At 42.4% G+C, this 22659-nt stretch overlaps 1 protein-coding gene across 3 annotated transcripts in view; it reads left to right on the forward strand.

The window, feature by feature from the left end:
• Positions 1 to 22659, forward strand: part of LRRC49 (leucine rich repeat containing 49) — a 128972-nt gene that overhangs the window by 25502 nt on the left and 80811 nt on the right. For 2 of the 3 annotated variants that reach the window (XM_075897737.1, XM_075897738.1), the window contains exons 7-8: positions 5019 to 5085; positions 14369 to 14512. In XM_075897737.1, the coding sequence (XP_075753852.1) occupies positions 5019 to 5085; positions 14369 to 14512 (211 nt within the window). Of the gene's footprint in view, positions 1 to 5018; positions 5086 to 14368; positions 14513 to 22659 lie in introns of those variants that run through there. The other variant, XM_075897739.1, reaches the window with a different exon arrangement.

Raw genomic sequence — 22659 nt, forward strand, 5'->3', positions numbered from 1 at the left:
TGGCTAGAAAGAGAGCTTTTTTCCATATTGTTCTGGTTTTTCTAATTTGTTTTTGAAGAATAGCACATGGGATGTTTAATACAATCTGCCAGTAGGTGATGCTGTGGGCTATATAATAATGTATAGTGTCTTGAGATTAGGATCTCAGCAAATGGAAAAGAACAACAACCGAAAAAAGCAGTAAAATAGCGGAACTCCTCAGGGCTCTGAGTTAGGTCTTGGCAAACAGTGGAATGTGCTTGAGAAGAAATGTTGCCAACCAAAGAAAAAAATCTTCCTTTACTTTTCCTTTTGACATCTTGTATTACTTAAAAAAAGCCCAGTGTTCTTCAGTTTAATATAGTTTGTTCTTTTCTCACTAGAATCTCCTTCCTCCAAACTCTCAAAAGCCTGTATCACTATTGTTTTTCTTCTTAGTGAGAAGGAACGTGATCACTTCTTTGCCAGTAGTGTTCCACTTCAACCAGTAGCATTTTCTCTGGAAAAAGTATTTCATTTCCAATTTTTCCTCCTCGGAGGCTGAACACTTTGGTTCTTTATTACTATTGACAGTCAGGATGAGAGTCAGGAGCATAGGTTCTTGACTTTTATTCCGCTCCCCCAAAGTGACAGAGTGCTTCATTGAAGCTAGACCAACAGGTCAGCTCTAGTTTTAGTTTAATAGTATATTTCATATTTTATACTGAAGACTATGATTTGATCTATATATTTTATTTTAATTGGCCTGGGCTGTAACACGGTAAAACTGGTATGGATGCATCTTAGATTTAAAATTATTTTAAAATTAAGGCGTTTGTCTCTATTATATTCCACTTGTTAAAACTGCAGGTTCAGTATGTAACTATAATACAGTAGTCAACACACTTATTTAATATTTTAAGGTTGAATTAGGATGAGACCTTGAACTGTTGCTTCAGATCTCGTTCCATTGTAGAGTAGAATGAGCAACAAGTTCCTTAGTGGCAAGTCCAGGGTGTCACAAATCTATGATTATTCAGGTTCTGGGTCCCGTTATTTTACACATCTATCACGCCCTGATTATCTCAAGTTACTCGTACTACCCACGTCCCCCACAGTCATGTGACCGTAGCAGGGCCAAACTTCTGCCTTGGGGTGTGGTGTGCTGTTCGACTACAGGTGGCAGGGAAGGGGGTCCGGGCCCACCCATGCTCCCAGATCCGGGCCCAGGGCCCTAACACTGGGAATCTCGTCCCCAGTGGTAGCAGGTGGGGGTTTACCCCTAAACGCGCCCACTCTCGGGCTCCATGACCCTACCCTGGGCCTCTGTCGACCCCGGCGGGGTTATCCTCCCTTCTCGTCCCTCCCCGAGTTCTGGCCGCCATACCTTCCTCTGTTCCCCACTGTCCTCCCTGCCTGTGTTCCCCCTCCCATTTTTATCCTTTCCCCGCTCTCTTGTTCGGCATGTGACGTCATCCTCCCCTCCCTGTCCATCGCTCCAGTGACGTCATGCAACGCTGCCAGCCGCGGGTGTTCTCCCATTACCCTGGTAATAACAGCAAGAAGTCCTGTGGCACTTTATAAACTAACAGATTTATTGGAGCATAAGCTTTCGTGGGCAAAGACACACTTCGTCAGATGCATGTAGTGGAAATTCCAGAGGCAGGTATAAATATACAGGCATAAGAAAAGAGTTCCAGTCAAGAGTAAGGCTAGATATAACGAGGTCAATTCAGTCAGGGAGGATGAGGCCCACTTCTAGCAGCTGATGTGGAGGTGTGAACACCAAGAGTGGAGAAACTGCTGTTCTTGTAGATTCAGACTAACACAGCTACCCCTCTGAAACTTATATTGGCAATGGTTGAGTTGAGACGTGAGGTTGGAGATTATAACACAGCAACTACAACAAAGGAGAAGAAAATACTTAAAATCTTGCAGAACAACAGACCATGGAAAATAAAGAGAGATTGGGTTTAAAAAAAGTGTGGCAATATGTTTAAAAATTAGGTAACCAAGTGGGGAAAGGAAAAGCTATGTAAGTCAGTAAATTAATATTTGTTCTCAAACCAGTCACTATGAAATGGACATGGATATAATCTGTTCACTTTCAAAGTGGTATAAAATAAATTGGATTATTTTTGGTGATCCACAGTCACTGGTAAATGCAGACCTGCTATAATAATGGAAGAGCCATTTCCTAGGGACATTAATATATGAACAGAAGCTATTTCAGGACATACGTGATTTGGGTAAACTCTATCTGTGATGTAATAGACTCAGATATTATTTCCAACTTAAGAGTAAATGTGACAATCTCACAAGGTTCCAATGGTTGTTATTGATTTTTAATGTCAATAAAAAGGTGTACTGACCCTTGACAATTTTAGAGATAGGCCCGCAATATTGTTCCAAGAGCATTACTTCTAGAATAGACAAGTAGTCACTAAGAAATAGGAACTGGCCCCAGGAAAGCAATCTGGGGTTTGGGAAAAAGAACCCATACTTCTAAATGCTTTTAAATCTCCTTCTTGATGTTCCTCACTCCAGCCTTAGATAATTGGACACTACGCTGCATCACCTAAAGTGAGGGGTCTCCTGAGAGCTCAAACTTTATTTTTTGGATATAAGATTGACTAGTTTCACTTGAGCTGACATAAATTGATATGATTAAAATACTTTTTCTTTTAATTTTAAATAAGGGAAAATTGAGTTCTGCTTTGTGGGTAGAGTATGTGTGTGTGAAAGTCCTAAGTTAAACAAAATCCGTTCTTTCAGTATTATTTTAGCTTGGTGGCACTGGCAAGAAAGCATCTTGCTGAATGAAAATCAGACATGTATTATATATGTATTCCTTTCCTGAATGCCTGACATACACCAAAAGGCTAATACATAAAAACATAGTTACAAGCCACAGCTGATATACTCTATCAGAAAACTGTAATAGTGTAATAATTTTGTTATAATTATTTTGATTGACTGATTGTTATTCCGAAAGATTTTATTCAGTTACATTCATTTTGTAATTCCTGTTTAGTAAGTTGCTTCTAGTGGTGACCTCTTGGCAGTTTTGTTTCTAACTTCCCAAAAAATATTCCTCAGTTAATCACAAAAGTAATAGAGATGTAGCCGTGTTAGTCTGGTCTTGCTGAAACAAAAGACAGGACTATGCAGCACTTTAAAGACTAACAAGATGGTTTATTAGATGATGAGCTTTCGTGGGCCAGACCCACTTCCTCAGATCAAATTGTGAAAGAAAATTGGCATGACCATATATATATATATATATATATATATATACCAAAGGAATACAATTAAAAAAAAATGAACACATATAAAATAGACAAATCAGATTTTAGAACAGAGGGAGAATGCGGGGGGAGGTTAATGTCTATGAGATAATGATATTAGAGGTGATAATTGGGGAAGCTGTCTTTGTAATGGGTAAGATAATTAGCATCTTTGTTAAGGCCCATTTGTAAAGTGTTAAATTTAAGTATGAATGACAGTTCAGAGGCTTCTCTTTGAAGTCTTGTGTTTGAAGTCTTGTGTTAAAATCTCTTTGAAGCAGGATGCAGGTAATCAGGTCGTTGAGACAATACCCATTCTAGTTGAAATAGCAAGAAACTGTTTTTTCTTCGTGAAACTGTGTGATGTCTGTTTTTTGTGCATTGATTCTTTGGCGAAGTGTCTGAGAAGTTTGTCCAATATACATAGCAGACGGACACTGTTGGCATATGATGGCATAAATTATATTTCTGGATGAGCAGGAATATATGTTCTTGATCTTATAACTGAAATGTTTAGGTTCAATGATGGTGTCAGCAGAGTAAATATGTGACAAAGCTGGCAACGGGGTTTGTAGCAAGGGAAAGTTCCAAGGTGTGGTATGTCCTGTGGTTGTTGGTAAGAATCATCGTGAGGTTAAGTGGTTGTCTATAGGAGACTATGGGTCTGTCTCCCAGAGCCTCATGGGCTGTGTCTACATTGGCATCCCTTTCCGGAAAAGGGATGCTAATGAGACACTTTGGAATTGCAAATCCGCGGGGGATTTAAATATCCCCCGCGGCATTTGCATTTACATGGCTGCCGCTTTTTTCCGGCTCGGGGTTTTTGCCAGAGAAAAGCGCCAGTCTAGACGCGATTCTCCGGAAAATAAGCCCTTTTCCGGAAGATCCCTTATTCTTACTTGAAAGTAGGAATAAGGGATCTTCCGGAAAAGGGCTTATTTCTCGGAGAATCGCGTCCTTGAAAGTATTTAAATCCCCCGCGGATTTGCAATTCCGAAGTGTCTCATTAGCATCCCTTTTCTGGAAAGGGATGCCAATGTAGACACAGCCTCGGAGTTTAGTATCCTGTTCCCGTATAGGTTGTAGTTTATTGATAATGTGTTGGATGGGTTTAAATTGGAGGCTGTAGGTGATGACAAGTGGTGTACTAGTTTTGGTTTTCTTGGGTCTGTCTTGAAGTAGATGGTTTCTGGGTATTCATCTGGTTCTTTCAATTTGTTTTTTTTTATTTCTCTGGGTGGGTAATTGAGGTTTATAAATGCTTGGTAGAGATCCTGAAGTTTCTGGTCTCTGTCAGTGGGATTAGAGCAGATGCGGTTGTATCGAAGGGCTTGGCTATAGACGATGGATCATATGGTGTGTTCTGGATGGGAGCTGGAGGCATGTAGGTAACTGTATGAGTCAGTGGGTTTTCTGTAGAGAGTGGTATCTAATTTACCATTGGTGATTTATACTGTGGTGTCCAGGAAATGGTAGAATGGTCCATCACCTAATAAACCATCTTGTTAATGCCAACAGACTTTGTTACATTGTTTTATATAGGGAAAGGTGCTATGTTTTGTTATTTCACTAATGACAGTAGCATCTTGGTATTAAGATTTAGCCTTCACTCAACACCTATATCATTAGGTTCCTAAAATGTCTTGAATGGGAATGGTGTATACCATTTGGATGACAATTAACATCTTATTTGTACTTGTTGGGAATAGATGATAGGCTAAATACTTACATCTTACATTTTGATGAAAAATTGTTTACCTTTTAATTTTTTAGAATAAAGAAAATCTCTAATCTGGAGAACTTGAAAAATCTTGATGTTTTGGATCTTCATGGAAATCAGGTACTGTACAGTAAGTACATCTGCTATTTTGAACTGCTTGCAAATAATAGTGATGTAGGCATGTTGAAGCTCCAGTGTCTTTCCCTGTAGTATTGTTTTTATAAAGGAGATGTAATGGTTTTACAACTAGTTTTATTAGCGAGTTCACAGAAACTTATAAATTACTCAAAGGTAGCATGATGATATTTTGAATCTTTGTCTCCAGTTTCTCTTTTTGCAGAAGTTTATGAAAAGTAAAATAAAAATGTACAAAATTTGCATATAACTTTAACTGAACTGATCTAGTTATTTTTGAGCTACAATATATTCACCTCACACAAAATAGTTGTGATATAGCTAAAATAATATTTAGTCATTTTTATGGTAGAAAAATTAAAATGGTTATCGTAACTAGTGAAATATTGGATATACTGTTACCTTACAAATGACTTAATGCATAAAGTACAATAATTCGAATAATACGTGAAGGTAGTTGTCTGATTAGTGCAATGGCTTGAGCTTTAGGAAATCTGAGCTATGTTCCTAGGTTTGCCAAGAATATCCAATATGACTTGGGCAAATCACTTAATCTATAACGAAGGCATTAGTTTCCTGGCCAACTTGAAGTGGGGTCAGATTTCACAGGGTTAGGTGAGGAAAGGGAGTGACCGCGTGCTGGCATCTCTGCAGTGAGGTAGAGTCAGGGGGCAGTTAGGGTTGCCAGGTGTCTGATTTTGAACTGGACAGTCCAGATTTGAGCTTTCTGTTCGCAAAACAAATTGAGAAAATATAAGTGAGAAAACATAAATACCTGGTATTTTCTAAATAAGATGTAATGTAGATTGTGACGTAATGTCAAGTGTGTCCAGTATTTTTGTTGAAACCATCTGGCAACCCTAAGGGCAGTTTGTTGGGGGTGTCCTGACTCACTTGCTGCAGTCCTCTCTGTCTGGCTGGGTTGGAGGGAAAGCTGGAGGGGAAAGCAGGCTGCATGGTGTGTGTGTACCAGGAGGATATTTGCATGATTACATTTCAAACATAGGTATTAATGCCTTAACATAAAAAAGAAAAATATTCTTTCAACAGGTTTTTTTTTTTTTGAGTGTTGCAGATATCTAAAACTCTGATCTTAATGATTTTAAAAAAATCCTATGTTACTAATTAATACATGGTATGTGGTAGAGTTCTGGCTCTTATGAGTCAGAAGTAGCAGGTACTAGGTGTGATGTTAGTTGTTTTATAGTCTGAAACTTTTATTTGCAAGCTCTTTGAAACATGCATCTATCTACAAACCCGGAAGCTGTGTGTCAATTTGTTCTACTCTTGTAATTTTGTTAGTTTTTCAGGTGCTGCAGGACCATTCATTGTTTAAGTTTTTTTCAGTTACAGACTACCATGGCTACCCCTGGGAGTCTTTGAGTTGTTGATGCACACAAGGTGAAAGTTTGAAACGAGGAGAACTTGTATCTGTTTTTACAGCATGGTTCCTAAACATTCCCCAGAAAAATTGTACAAGCTTTAGTGAATGCCTTTTACTCTCCTTTCCACTGACCATAAATCTCTCCGTGTCTGATACATCTTTTTGGAGGTAGGGTGACCAAAAGTGAATACAGCCAGCACTGCAGGTGAGGGCAAACTCTCAACTTACAGAATGGCATGAAAATTAAGGTTCTCAATCATAGTTAATTTAAGCAATTAACGCAAAACAAATTAGCTAGATTTTAAAAAGCAGTGGTAGGTGCTGGGAGTCACGCAAAAGCAAGTAAGTGTCTCCCACCTCCACAAGCTGAGACCCCACTTCCCTAGCCTCCTCACTCACCTCCTCTGCCAAGACCTTCAGCTTCCTGAAGGGAGCTTCCAAAGAGGGTGGAGAAAGGCTGTTCTCAGTAGTGACAGATGACAGAACAAGGAGCAATGGTCTCAAGTTGCAGTGGGAGAGGTCCAGGTTGGATATTAGGAAAAACTATTTCACCAGGAGGGTAGTGAAGCACTGGAATGGGTTACCTAGGGAAGTAGTGGAGTCTCTATCCCTAGAGGTGTTTAAGTCTCGGTTTGACAAAGCCCTGGCTGGGTTGATTTAGTTGATTTAGTTAGGATTGGTTCTGCCTAGAGCAGGGGGCTGGACTTGATGACCTTCTGAGGTCTTTTCCAGCTGTATGGTTCTATGATTCTATGATAGGTGTTAGGAGAGGGGTTGGGGAGGTGTAGTTACAGATGATCAGAGTGGGGCTAGAGGAGGAGTAGCCACAGGGGGAAGAGAAGTGCTGGTACAGGGGTCAAAGAGGATGGAGAGGGAAGCAGGTCCCCAAAAGGCTGAGGAGAGTGAGAAGGGCAGGAGCCAGGACAGCAGAGGAGGGTGAGGGGTGGGGGGCAGCAAAAACCAGGGGAGAGTGGGAGAGATGGCAGCTGAGGGGGAAAGGGAGATATTTATAAGATATTTGTTAATAATTTGGCTGCCACAGTGGCACACATCTGAACAAGCACACGTGAAGTCAATACTGGTGTGGAAGACGAAACCCACTCTGCTCATGGGTGGAAAATCTTAGAGGGAACACTGCCCCCGGCCTCTCCCCACCTGACCAGGTCAGTGATACTGACATTGAAATGCTAAGGGAGATTAGAGAGGCTACCAAAATAAAGAACTCTATAATAATGGGGGATTTTAATTACCCCCATATTGACTGGATACATGTCACCTCAGGAAGAGAAGCAGAGAGAACATTTCTCAATGGCTTAAATGACTGCATCTTGGAGCAGCTGGTGCAGGAACCCACAAGGGGAGAGGCAATTCTCGATTTAGTCCTGAGTGGAGTGCAGGATCAGGTCCAGGATATAACCGTTACAGGACCGCTTGGGAATAGTGACCATAATATAATAACATTCAACATTCCTGTGGTGGGAAGAACACCTCAGCAATCCAGCACCCTGGCATTTAATTTCAAAAAGGGGAATTACACAAAAATGAGGAGGTTAGTTAAACAGAAATTAAAAGGCACGGTGACTAGAGCCAAATCCCTGAAAGCTGCATGGAAACTTTTTAAAGACACCATAATAGAGGCCCAACTTAAATGTATACCCCAAATTAAAAAACATAGCAAGAGACCTAAAAAAGAGTCACCGTGGCTTAACCACCATGTAAAAGAAGCAGTGAGGGACAAAAAGGTATCTTTTAAGAACAGGAAGTCCAATCCTAGTGAGATAAATAGAAAAGAACATAAACACTGTCAAACCAAGTGTAAAAATGTAATAAGAAAAGCAAAAAAAGATTTTGAGGAACAGCTAGCCAAAAACTCAAAAAGAAATAACAAAATGTTTTTTAAGTACATTAGAAGCAGGAAGCCTGCTAAAAAAACCTGTGGGTCCCCTAGATGATCGAGCTATAAAAGGAGCAATCAAGGACGATAAAGCCATTGCGGAGAAACTAAATGATTTCTTTGCTTCAGTCTTCATGGCTGAGGACGTTGGGGAGATTCCTGAATCTGCATCGTCCTTTGTGGGTGATGAATCTGAGGAGCTGTCGTTGATTGAAGTGTCATTAGAGGAGGTTTTGGAACAAATAGAAAAACTTAATGTTAACAAATCTCCGGGACTGGATGGCATTCATCCAAGGGTTCTAAAAGAACTCAAATGGGAAATTGCTGAGCTATTATCTGTGGTTTGTAACCTATCCTTTAAATCGGCTTGTGTACCTAATGACTGGAAGGTAGCCAACGTGACACCAATATTTAAAAAGGGCTCTACAGGCGATCCTGGCAATTACAGACTGGTAAGTCTAACGTCAGTACCGGGCAAATTAGTCAAAACAATAGTAAAAAATAAAATTGTGAAGCATGTAGAAGAACATAATTTGTTGGACAAAAGTCAACATGGTTTCTGTAAAGGGAAATCCTGTTTTACTAATCTGTTAGAGTTCTTTGAAGGGGTTAACAAACATGCGGACAAGGGGGATCCAGTAGATATAGTATACTTGGATTTCCAGAAAGCCTTTGACAAGGTCCCTCACCAAAGGCTCTTGTGTAAATTCCATGGCCATGGGAGAAGAGGGAAGGTCCTTTCTTGGATTGAGAACTGGTTAAAAGACAGGAAACAAAGGGTAGGAATAAATGGTAAATTTTCAGATTGGAGAGGGGTAACTAGTGGTGTACCCCAAGGGTCAGTCCTGGGACCAATCCTTTTCAACTTATTCATAAATGCTCTGGAGAAAGGGGTAAGCAGTGAGGTAGTAAAGTTTGCAGATGATACAAAACTGTTTAGGATAGTCAAGACAGAAGCAGACTGTGAGGGACTCCAAGAAGATCTCACCAAACTGAGTGATTGGGCAACAAAATGGCAAATGAAATTTAATGTGGATAAGTGTAAAGTAATGCACATCGGGAAAAATAACCCCAACTATACGTACAATATGATGGGGGCTAATTTGGCTATGACAAATCAGGAAAGAGATCTTGGAGTTATCGTGGACAGTTCTCTGAAAACTTCCACACAGTGTGCAGCGGCGGTAAAAAAAGGCAAATAGGATGCTAGGAATTATTAAGAAAGGGATAGAAAATAAGACCCAGAATATCTTACTGCCCCATAAAACTATGGTACACCCACATCTTGAATACTGTGTACAGATGTGGTCTCCTCACCTCAAAAAAGATATTTTGGCCTTGGAAAGGGTTCAGAAAAGGGCAACTAAAATGATTAGGGGTTTGGAACGGGTCCCATATGAGGAGAGGTTAAAGCGACTGGGACTTTTCAGTTTAGAAAAGAGGAGACGGGGGGGGGATATGATAGAGGTATATAAAATCATGAGTGGTGTGGAGAGGGCCGATAAAGAAAAGTTATTTATTAGTTCCCTAAATAGAAGAACTAGAGGACACCAAATGAAATTAATGGGGAGCAGGTTTAAAACGAATAAAAGAAAGTTCTTCTTCACACAGTGTGTAGTCAGCCTGTAGAACTCCTTGCCAGAGGAGGCTGTGAGGGCTAGGACTATAATAGGGTGTGTCTAGACTACATGCCTCCTTCGACGGAGGCATGTAGATTAGCCAGATCGGAAGAGGGAAATGAAGCCGCGATTAAAATAATCGCGGCTTCATTTAAATTTAAATGGCTGCCCCGATCTGCCGATCAGCTGTTTGTCGGCAGATCGGGGCAGTCTGGACGCGATGCGCCGACAAAGAAGCCTTTCTTCATCGGCACAGGTAAACCTGGATTCACGAGGCTTACCTGTGCCGATGAAGAAAGGCTTCTTTGTCGGCGCATCGCGTCCAGACTGCCCTGATCTGCCGACAAACAGCTGATCGGCAGATCGGGGCAGCCATTTAAATTTAAATGAAGCCGCGATTATTTTAATCGCGGCTTCATTTCCCTCTTCCGATCTGGCTAATCTACATGCCTCCGTCGAAGGAGGCATGTAGTCTAGACACACCCATAGAGTTTAAAGGGAAGCTAGATAATTTCATGGAGGTTAGGTCCATAAAAGGCTATTAGCCAGGGGACAGAAATGGTGTCCCTGGCCTCTGTCTGTCAGAGGCTGGAGAGGGATGGCAGGAGACAAATCGCTTGATCATTGTCTTCGGTCCACCTTTTCTGGGGCATCTGGTGCTGGCCACTGTCGATAGACAGGATATTGGGCTAGATGGACCTTTGGTCTGACCCAGTACGGCCGTTCTTATGTTCTTATGTAAGTTGGGTTAATGCAATTGCAGGCTAGTTGCATGAAGGGATCCTGTGGGGGGCCAAACCCATTCCTATGGGTAGAGGATGGTAGGAGGTGTTCTTAGAGGGGTCATATGACATCCTTTACTACCGGTGATGTGTCCATCTTGACTCCTGGAGTACTACCTCCAGAGGTGGGATTTCTTGTAGCAGAGGGCGTTGCTAATGGGGGCCTGGGGTGTGGCTAGCGTGTCGCTAATTTTGGTTCAGAAAATATGGTCACCAGACTTATGGGGTAAGCAAAAGCTTTTCATTAAACTGCTCTTCAGTACAGTATTTCATTAAATCTCTTCAAAGGTATTTTAGGTAAAGACATAATGGGGTAAATACTTTTCTCCAGTTACACCAGGCTGCCCTGTCAAAATTAATGGACTTGGCCCACGTGTAACTGACAGAAAAAATTGTCCCACTGCATATAGAATAGATTTTATGCCATATCATTTCATTTAATAAAATCAAATTATTATTGGCGCTGCTTTGAGTATTCCTTAGTTATCTAATTATGTGTCAGGGTTTTCTTACTGGAAGTTCAGCAACATAAATATAAGAAATCTATGCTATAAGAAATTTTTAAGCAAAGACCTCTTCTGAATATACACAAGAAATACATCATAAACGGATGCTATCTTTGTGGTATTTCATTATTGATGAGTTATGTGCTGCATAAAATTTTCAAAGGCATTTTTATCTTGACTCTTCGAGCTTTTCAAATTTTCTCACTATCTAAATATCCTATAACTCTCAAAAACACACAACATGAAAATAGAGCGTATTGTGCTTTTTGTACATTTATTTAAAAGTAAGGTATTTCCCATTCTTATTTTAAATGTAATGCAAAACACCTCGAAAAACTGATTATCAATTACTTATTTATGGTAAGTAGAAAATAGTCTACAGGGACTTAGATGTGTGTCATTTACATTTGTTAAAGAGAATATCACTTGTAATGGTCTACAGGTTGTACCTCCTTTAACTGGGACTCTGGTCCAGCAATGCTCCTGGACCACAGAGTCCAGTTAAAAGGAGGTCAGGCCACAGGGCAGGAGGGGGGCGGGTACGATTCCGCCAGGAGTCCTGTGTTGCGGTAGGGACAAGCAGCGTAGCAGAGAGTTCTGGCCCCTGTTACTGGGCGGTAGTGGGGACTGGCAGTGGCCACAGAGCTGCAGCAGCTGCAGAGCCCTTTTCACTCCAGCGGCTGTGAAGTCCTGGCCCCCACAGCAGCCGCAACGTCCGGGCAACTGCGAAGCCCCAGCAGCCCTGACAACCTCGGCTCTGGCAGCCGCAGAGCTCCAGCCTGGGGAACCATGGCTGGGCAGACAGCAGTACAGCTCAGGTGGAGTCTTAGCCAGGTTCATCATGGACCATAATGGGAAGGATCTCCCCTTGTTTGGCAAATCCCCTTGTTCAGGAGTAGTCAGGTCCCAAAGGTGGCGGATGAGGGAGGTCCAGCCTGTAGAATGAAAAGGCAATGGCTTATTACCTAAAAATAAAAATAATGGCTAAAGCAGGTATGTCTTTGTATTAAAAAGGGTGATAGAAAAGAAGGAAAGAATTCCATTACTGTTGACAGAGACTTATGACTAAGAAAAGTTATAAATAACATCTCCATAAATTACTAATGAAACCCAGATTTCTGCAGCAGCGATAGAAGCAAGGACCATTTAGAACAGAGGTGGGCAAGGCAGCCTCTGCGTGCCAGATCCGGCCAACCAAGCCAGTGGATCCAGACCGCAGCCACCCTGCTGTTCTCCCGCCCTCAGGCCAACTTTGGGACTGGGGAGCATGCAAGTCTCCTTCCCCCACCAAGGACATACAATACCTGAAGGAACCGCTAGCTGTTCAAAACTGCTGGCGGTTCACTCTAGGTGCTATGCACCCCTTGCAGGATGGGGGCGAGGGGCAAAGACTTCATGTGCAACCCCTCCCCAGTCCCTGAGTGGAGTGCTAACGAAGTCTTCTCCCAGGGGCACATGCTGCCTACAGTGGACTGCCAACTGTTCAAAACAGCTGGTGGTTCTTTCTAGGCGCTATGGAGTGCGGGGGCAGACTTTACACACTCTTCCACATTGCACTCTGTTCACCTTTTAAAAAGTTCTCTTCACAAGCATAAGGGCTATAGATTTTTTTCCAGTTAAAGCTTACATTCGATAGAAATTGATGGCCTGGGAAGCACCATGCTTGCTGGGGAAGTGAGTGAATTTGCAAGGCTGGTTTGAAATAAGGCTCTCAGAACATTGAAGAAGCAGCCAGAAGTGACAGAAAGCCAGTGCACCCTGGTACATCGTTCTGGCAAGAAACTGCCTGACTGGGGCACTTAGCTGCAGGGGTAGGTTTGGGGCACTTCCAGCCTGGATCCTGGCTTTCTGCAGGCTGCCACACTAGAAACAGGCAGCCTGACAGGTTAGAGGAGCTGATGGGGTGTGTGTGTGTGTGTGTGTGTGTGTGTGTGTGTGTCTGTCTAGAACTGCCCCGTCCCAGAGCCCCCCACCATTTCAGGAGGAATGGGGGCTGCAGCTGCACTTACCCCAGTCTCTGAATGATTTTTTTCCCCCTTTTCGTTGACTAGGGAGTGAGACTAGTTTCACAGCCTGCTCTCACTCCTGGCTGCCCAGGGGAGGGCAGAGAAGGAAGGCTCATGGATGTGAAATTTGCCTTGCTCAGTAGTGAGAAAAAGAAAAAACTTTGCCTCACTCCCTAGTCAGAGACTAGGGTAATTGAAGCCCCCCACCCCTGAAATGTTCCCTTAGCTCTCCCTTCACTCACCCAGTCCTCTGCTCTGAGCCCCTTCCTCATACACCTCAGTCTTGACTCCTGCATCCTTGTCCCCAGCCCTAACTCCTGTACCCTCCCACATTCCACACACGCCAACTCATCTGCCCTGAGCCCCCTCCTCATACAACACAACCATGACTCCTGCATCCCCATCCTTAACTCCTGCATCCCCATACACCCCAAACCCCTGCCCTGAGACCCTACTCATACCCTATGTCCCTTATACACCCCAGTCTTGACTCTTGCACCCTCCCACATACCCCAACCTTCTGCCCTGCTCTGCGCCCCTCATACATCCCAACCTTGACTCCTGCATTCCCATACCCAGCCCTAACTCTTGTACACTACACACACCCGAACCCTCTGCCCCGAGCTCCCTGCACTCCACCCCCACTCTTAAATTTCTTGCTGGTACTTTTGTATGGCCACCCCCTTCCCCACGGTTAGCCCTTGGGGAAGGAGCAGGTTGTGATAGGATAGTATCTGTAAGAAATTTAGGTTACTTTCACCTGGAAGTAGCACATATTTGTCCCACACAGCATAAACACAGAGAGCTCTGATGATAAAGAATAAGGACTGCTGACTTAATTACATCATTCCGTGACCAAAAAGAACATTAGTAAACTGGATAATGTTGTATAATTTCCAGTGGGCTGCTGGAAATCTAGTGGAAGTCAACCGAAAACATAAATATCTACTATTAAAAATAAAAACTAATGTAGAATTATGTTAGTATGTATCTAAATTGCTTTAAGATGTATATCTAACACGTGTATAAGCAAACTGGGCACAATATGTTCACTGTTAATTATGCTTCTCTTTACAGATTGCTAAAATAGAAAATATCAATCATTTGGGTGAACTCAGAGTGTTAAACCTTGCCAGAAATCTTTTAAGCTACATAGAAAACCTTAATGGACTGGATTCACTGACTGAACTTAACTTGCGTCATAATCAAATCACCTCCATGGTAAGTGACAAAGTCAGTATTTGTTGTCCTTCCCCCACAAAAAAGTTAGCAAAATACTATAGTTTGATTTGAACCATGCTGGCATTGTGCAGTTCTAGAACTATATTGTTTTCATTTGCCTACGACTTATGGTTGCTGTTATGCTTAGTTTTGTGTGAATTAAATTAAACTAAAAATAACATATGGGTGGGTATTTTATATAAATGATTATTTATAGTTGTGAAGCTTTCTTAGTACTAATTGAAGTGCTAAAAGTTAGGAAATCTTGAAGAAGCAATTCAGTTCTGGTGCATAGATTAAGTAGCTAGCAAAAAATATAGTAAACAATATACTGACTATATCCTAAACTTAAAAATCATAGCTATTGATGGCATCGAGTACTTTTTTTTAGTAGTAGCCTCTCTTTTTATATATAGCAGTTAAAGAAAATCAGTATGAACTTAAAAGATAACTAAAAACATTATTTTAAACTTTTCAGTTTTACTTAAAATTAACCAATACCTTCAAACATTTTGTGTTAGTGAGAAAATACCTTAGCAATAATTGAAGATCTGTGTCAGCAAAAGATAATGTTTCAGTTTCTTATTACATAACCTTAACAAAAAGTAGATAACACAAAATAAAAAAAATGCTATTTTGCTGAATACCTAGAACGAAGTATTCCCTGCTTGGAAAGAAACAAATAGTACATAATAACAAAGGCGAGAAGTTAATATATGCAGCTCTTGCCTTGAGCTGTATCTTAGATCATGTCAATTAATTAGCCCACTGGTGTATGATTTTCTGAGAAAAGTGAACTGTGAGTTTTGCTGAATAGAAAATAGAAGCTTCAGCTCCTATTTCCAGGTTTGTTTCCTTGTGTTTTTGTTTTTGCTTTTCTTCATAATAGCAAAGTCCACTCTTAGTCTACTGGCTGAGCTGATATTTGAGAAAATGGGCAGTTTGGTTTTTTTATAGTCAGCCTCCTTTATAGAATGTATAGTCAACAGAATTCACACGCAAATGGAACTTCCTCCTTAGAATCATAGAATCATGGAATTACTAGGAGTAGAAGGGACCTTGAGAGGTCATCGAGTCCAGTCCCCTACCCCCATGGCAAGACCAAATACTGTCTAGACCAGCCCTGATAGACATTAATCTAACCTACTCTTAAATATCTCCACAGATGGAGATTCCACAACCTCCCTGGGCAATTTATTCCAGTGTTTGACTACCCTGACAGTTAGGAACTTTTTCCTAATGTCCAACCTAAATCTCCCTTGCTACAGTTTAAGCCCATTGCTTCTTGTTCTATCCCCAGAGGCCAAGATGAACAAGTTTTCTCCCTCCTCCTTATGACACCCTTTTAGATAGCTGAAAACTGCTATCATGTCCCCTCTCAATCTTCTCTTTTCTAAACTAAACAAACCCAATTCCTTCAGCCTTCCCTCATAGGTCATGTTCTCTAGACCTTTAATCATTCTTGTTGCTCTTCTCTGGACCCTGTCCAATTTCTCCACATCTTTCTTGAAATGCGGTGCCCAGAACTGAATACAATACTCCATTTGAGGCCTAACCAGTGCAGAGTAGAGCGGAAGAATGCCTTCTCGCGTCTTGCTCATAACACACCTGTTAATGCACCCCAGAATCATGTTTGCTTTCTTTGCAACTGCATCACACTGCTGACTCATATTCAACTTGTGGTCCACTATATCCCCTAGATCCCTTTCTGCCGTACTGCTTCCCAGACAGTCTCTTCCCGTTCTGCATGTATGAAACTGATTGTTCCTTCCTAAGTGGAGCACTTAGATATTCATGAAGATATTGAACAGAGCCAGTCCCAAAACAGACCCCTATGGAACCCCACGTGTTATGCCTTTCCAGCAGGATTCTGAACCATTAATAACTACTCTCTGAGTATGGTTATCCAGCCAGTTATGCACCCACTTTATAGTAGCCCCATCTAAGTTGTATTTACCTAGTTAATTGATAAGAATAACATGCGAGACCGTATCGAACTCCTTCCTAAGGTCTAAGTATACCACATCCACAGCTTCTCCCTTATCCACAAGACTCGTTATCCTACTGAAGAAAGCTATCAGATCGGTTTGACATGATTTGTTCTTTACAAATCCATGCTGGCTGTTCCCTATCACCTTGCCACTTTCCAAGTGTTTACAGATGATTTCCTTAATTACTTGCTCCATTATTTTCCCTGGCACAGAAGTTATACTAACTGGTCAGTAGTTTCCTGGGTTGTTCTCATTTCCCTTTTTATAGATGGACACTATATTTGCCCTTTTCCAGTCTTCTGGAATCTCTCCTGTCTCCCATGATTTTCCAAAGATGATAGCTAGAGGCTCAGATACCTCCTCTATCAGCTCCTTGAGTATTCTAGGATGCATTTCATCAGGCCCTGGCATCTAACTTTTCTAAGTGATTTTTAACTTGTTTTTTTTTTAATTTTACCTTCTAAAACTACCCCCTTCCCACTAGCATTCACTATGTTAGGCATTCCTACAGACTTCGCGGTGAAGACCAAAACAAAGAAAACATTGAGCATCTCTTCCATTTCCAAGTTTCCGGTTACTGTTGCTCCCTCCTCAGTGACCAGTTGGCCTACCCTTTCCTTGGTCTTCCTCTTGCTTCTAATGTATTTATAAAAAGTCTTCTTGTTTCCCTTTATTCCCGTAGCTAATTTGAGCTCATTCTGTGCCTTTGCCTTTCTAATCTTGCCCCTGCATTCCTGTGCTGTTTGCCTATATTCATTCTTTGTAATTTTTCCTACTTTGCCTTTTTTTGTATGACTCCTTTTTTATTTTTAGATCATGCAAGATCTCGTGGTTAAGCTAAGGTGGTCTTTTGCCATATTTTCTATCTTTCCAACACATCGGAATAACTTGCTTTTGGGCCCTTAACAATGTCTCTTTGAAAAACTGCCAACTCTCCTCAGTTGTTTTTCCTCTCAGTCTCGATTCCCATGGGACCTTACCTATCAGCTCTCTGATCTTACCAAAATCCGCCTTCCTGAAATCCATTGTCTCTATTTTGCAGTTCTCCCTTCTACCCTTCCTTAGAGTGATAGAACTTTCCCTGTACGAACATTGCTTTTTCTAAGTTGATAGGATTGCCTTTTACAAGTAGATTGTAACTCTTAGTGCACCTTGGCCTTCTTTTTTTTTTAAAGTAGGTCTGAGTTACCTCAAGTACTACTGTTTATTTGGGAATTTTGTCATTAAATTCAGCAGTGCCAAGATTTTACTCGGCATCTTTTGTGAGTTTTGATGATGTATTTGTTTTCTATCATTTAGTGAAGGATATTAAAAACAAATAAACCCGCAGAGCAGCAAAAATGTTGTGTGATCAAAATTTTCCATGTCATACCATTGCTCATCTTTATGCTTAGTGCCTGCTCTCTTTCCCTCAGGAATATTTTCTTGAATCTTTTGGGTATTAAACTGTTCATGGAGTGTGTCAAATTATCCATAATTGTTTTTGCTTCCTGAAGCAATGAGAACATGGAAATAATGATTGACTAGTATATGGTAGATATATTTGTCTCTTTAAATTATTGCATTTTTAAGAATTAACATGTTTGGGCTAGGAACGTCATCGTGTATTAACTGATACGCCTAGGCTTATCAGTTAATCTTGTCCACTACGTGCATTCCTGCCCCCGCTTACTGCCTGTATCAGAGGCAGCAAGAGGGGAGCGGGAGCCTGTGAGAAGCTGGTTTAAAAGCCAACTTTCCCATGAGCATTGGCTCCATCTATCTTCCCACCCCTGTGCTGCTCACTCTGATAGAGAGTAGGGGTGTAATAGTAAAGTCGATTAACCGATAAGTAAAGGTTTATAGGTTAATGCTCTAGACTACACGCATTTCTCTCTCCCTGCCAGTACATTTTTTAGCAGGCTGGCATGCAGCCTGCCTCCGTCCTGGCTTGTGAGGAGTCTGGGACCTACCCCTGCTATGGCTCTGCATTTAAAGTGTATTGGGAGCTGGGTGGGCAGACAGCCCAGCTCAGTCCTGGTTCATGCTGTGTCCGGTACCTACCCCAGTTTCAGATCTGCATTTCAAACGAATTAAGAGCCGGGTGGACAAGCAGCCCAGCTCAGTTCTGGCTCTCACTGGGTCCGGGAGCTCAGACTCCCCCACCAGACAGGTACTGCTGCCACCCCACACTGGTGACTCTCTCAGAAGCAGCTGCATAGGGCGACAGGAAGCCATTCCATGAGGGGAGCTGGTTTTTAAACTGTCTCCCCTCGTGGACGAGGTCCCACCTGACACCCCACGCTGCTGCTTCTGATACAGTGGCTGCTGGCCCTGCCTCAGGGACTCTACAATAGTCGATTAACCGATAAAATTTCATGAGGTTACTCAACTATTCAATTAACCGATATTTAACATCCCTAATAGAGAGGCAGCAGTGCAGGGGGTGAGGAGGTAGGCTGAAAGGTGGCTCCCTTTGCGTGCTGGGTCCTCGGACCCACCTTCCTCTCTTACAGAGGCGGCGGGGGAGGCAGGCGCGAGTGCTGAGGGGAGCTGGCTTAAAAACCTGTTCCCCTCAGCATGAGCTTGGCATTACTGCCTTCCCCCATCCTGCGCTCCTGCCTCTTATCAGAGGTGTGTTGGGCCCGAGCTCCCCACAGACAGAGGCTGCTCTGTATCTCATGGAGCAGCCTCTGTCTGTGGCAAGCCTGGGCCTGCCATGGACAGAGGCTGCGGACAGGGACTACTCTGCATCACATGAAGCAACCTCTGTCCATGGGGAGCTCGGATTCCTTGCAGAAAGGGGCTGCTGCCACCATACGCTGCTACCTCTGTGTCAGAAGCAGCAGTGTAGGGTGGCAGACAACTGGTCTGCGCAAGAAGCTGGTTTTTAAACTGACTCCCCTTGCGGACCAGCTCCAACTGCCACCCTACGCTGCTTCCTCTGGTACAGAGGCAGCAGCATGGAGTGGCAGGGGGCTTCAGAGGAGTGGCAATGGGAGTGCACTGGCTGCCGGCTCTGCCCCCAGGGACTATCGAATAGTTTTGTAACTGCTAAGATTTCTTGCGGTTAGATAACAATTCAATTACACGATAGCATCTCTAGTTTGGGCTATGGCATCTGTTGAGTCAGTTCTTGGTCTCAGTATATTTTTGGCTTGGTTAAAGAAAAATTATGTTCATGCTCAGTCTTGGGTCATTGTAATTTTAGTGAAGGTGCTTTCTCTTTGGTCTATTTTAATTCAAAGTTATTAGAAATTGAGTTCTAGAAGATGTTATCTAGTTAATTAATGCAGTATATTATTTTTACATTTTCACTGTAACGTTCTGTCACAGGGGTAAAGGGGAAAGGCCTAAGCTGGGGTTTTTTTTTAGTTGAGTTTGAATGTTAGCATAAGCGATAGACAAAGAAGCACATGACCAAAAAGAATGAGATCACAGGAAAGAAGAGCAGTTTGTATTAAAGTTCTTATGGCCTTTGAAATACCAGTCTTATCTTATTTTAATGTTTGGGGTGAAGTAATAGAAATAAAGAAAATGCAGTTGGGCTCCAGGTGCAATGAATAATTAGTTTATATATATATATATATATATAAAAAAGAAATGGTTAGAGCAGTCATTTAGAAGAAATATGTCAAAATAAAATAAGAAAACCTTGATAAGTGGGCCCAGCGCTTTGTCTTGTCTTGAAAGGGCAAAAGGACATGACACTACCCTAAAACTCCTTCTTCTGGCTTTGGCTAAGGTGCGATAACCAGCAGTGATATCACTTGTTTATTATAGTGTACTAGAAGATTTACCTTTTGTTGCTTGGGTCCTTAACTCAATTAATTTTTGTTTTTCTTCATTTAAATCATTGCTGTGGTGTGGGGCTGTGGATGAAGGATTTAGTATGAAGGCTGCCTTGGGGAGAGGACTACTCCAACCCTCTCTCACTCCAGGAGCTTGGGGCCACATAAGAAGTGCCTGTCTATGGCTAGTGCAGTGCCAACAGGCACAGCTGCAGGAGGGGTGTACTTCCCCTGATTGGGGCAGGTCCAGGCCTATCTGCCCCCTGGACTATCCAGCCAGAGTAAGGAATGGAGCAAACTGTGCACTTCTCCCTGGCTCCCTGATGAAGGGGAACAGCCAACAATGTTCCTGTATGAATCAGGTTGGGGGAAGAGCTTCAGCACCTCTTCACCCTGCACAACCAAACCCTTAATTTGCTTTAAGTTATGATAAGAGGAAACTGCATTCCAAATTTGGTGGTCCTGGCTCTTCTCGTTCAGGAGGAGTTCCTGAACAGACAGACAGACAAAATCTCTCAAATGTATAGTAGATGAAACACTAGGCTTGAAGTAGTTTCTTTGCCAGAGTGTTTCTGTACCCTCTCATACTGAGACACCAGAGTAGTAGGTCCTATTGTAATACTTATATTGATATAAGGATGTTGCATTTAAGTGTATTTCCAATAGCATCGTAACAGGGCCATAAGATCTATTTTGGCATGGAACCCCAGTGTAGTGCAGTTGTACCCAAACTTTTCGACATCATGCCCCTGTTTGATTTTTGAGAAACCCTCATGCCCCCCACCTCTTCTTTACCATCCTCCAACCCCCCCTTTAACAAAAAATTCAATTCGTAATTTAAAATAAACACAAAAATTTGGTATACAAAAATTATTTAAAATTAAAAATAAGCACAAATAATTTTTCTTGGTAAAAAATTTAATATAAATGTAATTTAACATAAGAAATAAGAGAAACTAAACGAATTTCATGTGAAGGATGGTGCTTCACTTTCTTCACAAGTTGGGAAATCCTGGGTTTGGAATGGGGGATTTGGATGTGGGAACGGGTGAAAGGTGCAAGCTCTGGGAGGGATTTTGGGTGCAGGAGGAGGGGGAGAAGGAGCTGCTGGCTCAGGGAGGGGACTTCAGGCTGGAGAGTGTTGGGGTCAGCTGGAGGGTTGGAGTGCTGAGCAAACCACAGGCTTGTGGATGTGAGGGTGTAGGAGTTGAGGTCTGGGCATATGAGGGGCTCAGGGCAGAGTGTTTGGGAGTATGATGGGCACAGGACACAGATTTGCAGTGTGTAGATTGTGCAGTATTGATGTGGCAGAAGACTGGGGACGTGAGAGGCTTTAGGCCAGGGGGTTCCGGTGTATGATAGGCTTAGGGTTGGAGTGTGTGTGGGGATGCAGGAGTGTTATGATGCTGTGGCCAGATGGGGGCTTGGCCCCAATTGTGGGCTGTTTGGCCAGGCTTCATTTTTAATTAAAATAATGTTTAACACACATGTTTCAGCATTGTATTTATTGATGGGATGGGTGGGGAACCTGTTTTGGGTCAGGGGTCACTGACCCACAGAAAAATCAGTCAGGGATCACACAAGTGAGATGCAAAAAACAGCTCCTCCAAGCTTCACTGATGTGGCTCCAACTGAGACACCTCCCTCCTCTAGCACCCCAGCCCCATGGAGGGAGGGTAGGTAGTACTGAGGTTCAAGGCCTCAGGCCAGATTAACTCTTCTGGGGTTCCAGGATAAGTGGAATTGTGGGCCCCTCTACACTTTGAGGTGGGGCCAAAAATGAGGGTTCCAGTGAGTGGAACAGGGAATAGTTGAAGTCCCCCATCACCACCAAATCCTGTGCTTTGGATGATTTTGTTAGCTGTTTAAGAATAGCCTCATGCACCTCTTCTTCCTGGTTAGGTGGTCTGTAGTAGACCCCTTGCATGACATCATCCTTGGTTTTTTACCCCTTTTAACCTTACCCAGTGACTCTCAACAAGTCTGTCTATCATGTCCATCTCAACCTGAGTCCAAGTATATACATTTTTAATATATAAGGCAACCCCTCCTCCCTTTTTCCTTGCCTATCCTTCCTGAGCAAGCTATACCCTTCTATACCAATATTCCAATCATGAATATTATCCTATCATGTCTCTGATACCATCTATGACATCTATGACATAGTTGTATTTATTTACTAGCATTTCAAGTTGTTCCTCCTTATTCCCCACATTTCTTACATTTGGATAAAGTACACTAAGATACTGACATGTCCCGATCCCCCCCATTCTGCCTGGTCTCTCCTTTATCTCTGCTATTATAGCCAATGCTCCCCTCCCAATTTCTGACCCCTCTCCCAGGTCTGCTTACCTGTGGGCTTTGGTCACCTGTCTCCTCGAACCTA

This window comes from Pelodiscus sinensis, chromosome 14 (assembly GCF_049634645.1).
Source record: "Pelodiscus sinensis isolate JC-2024 chromosome 14, ASM4963464v1, whole genome shotgun sequence".
In the NCBI taxonomy this organism is placed as follows: Eukaryota; Metazoa; Chordata; order Testudines; family Trionychidae; genus Pelodiscus; species Pelodiscus sinensis.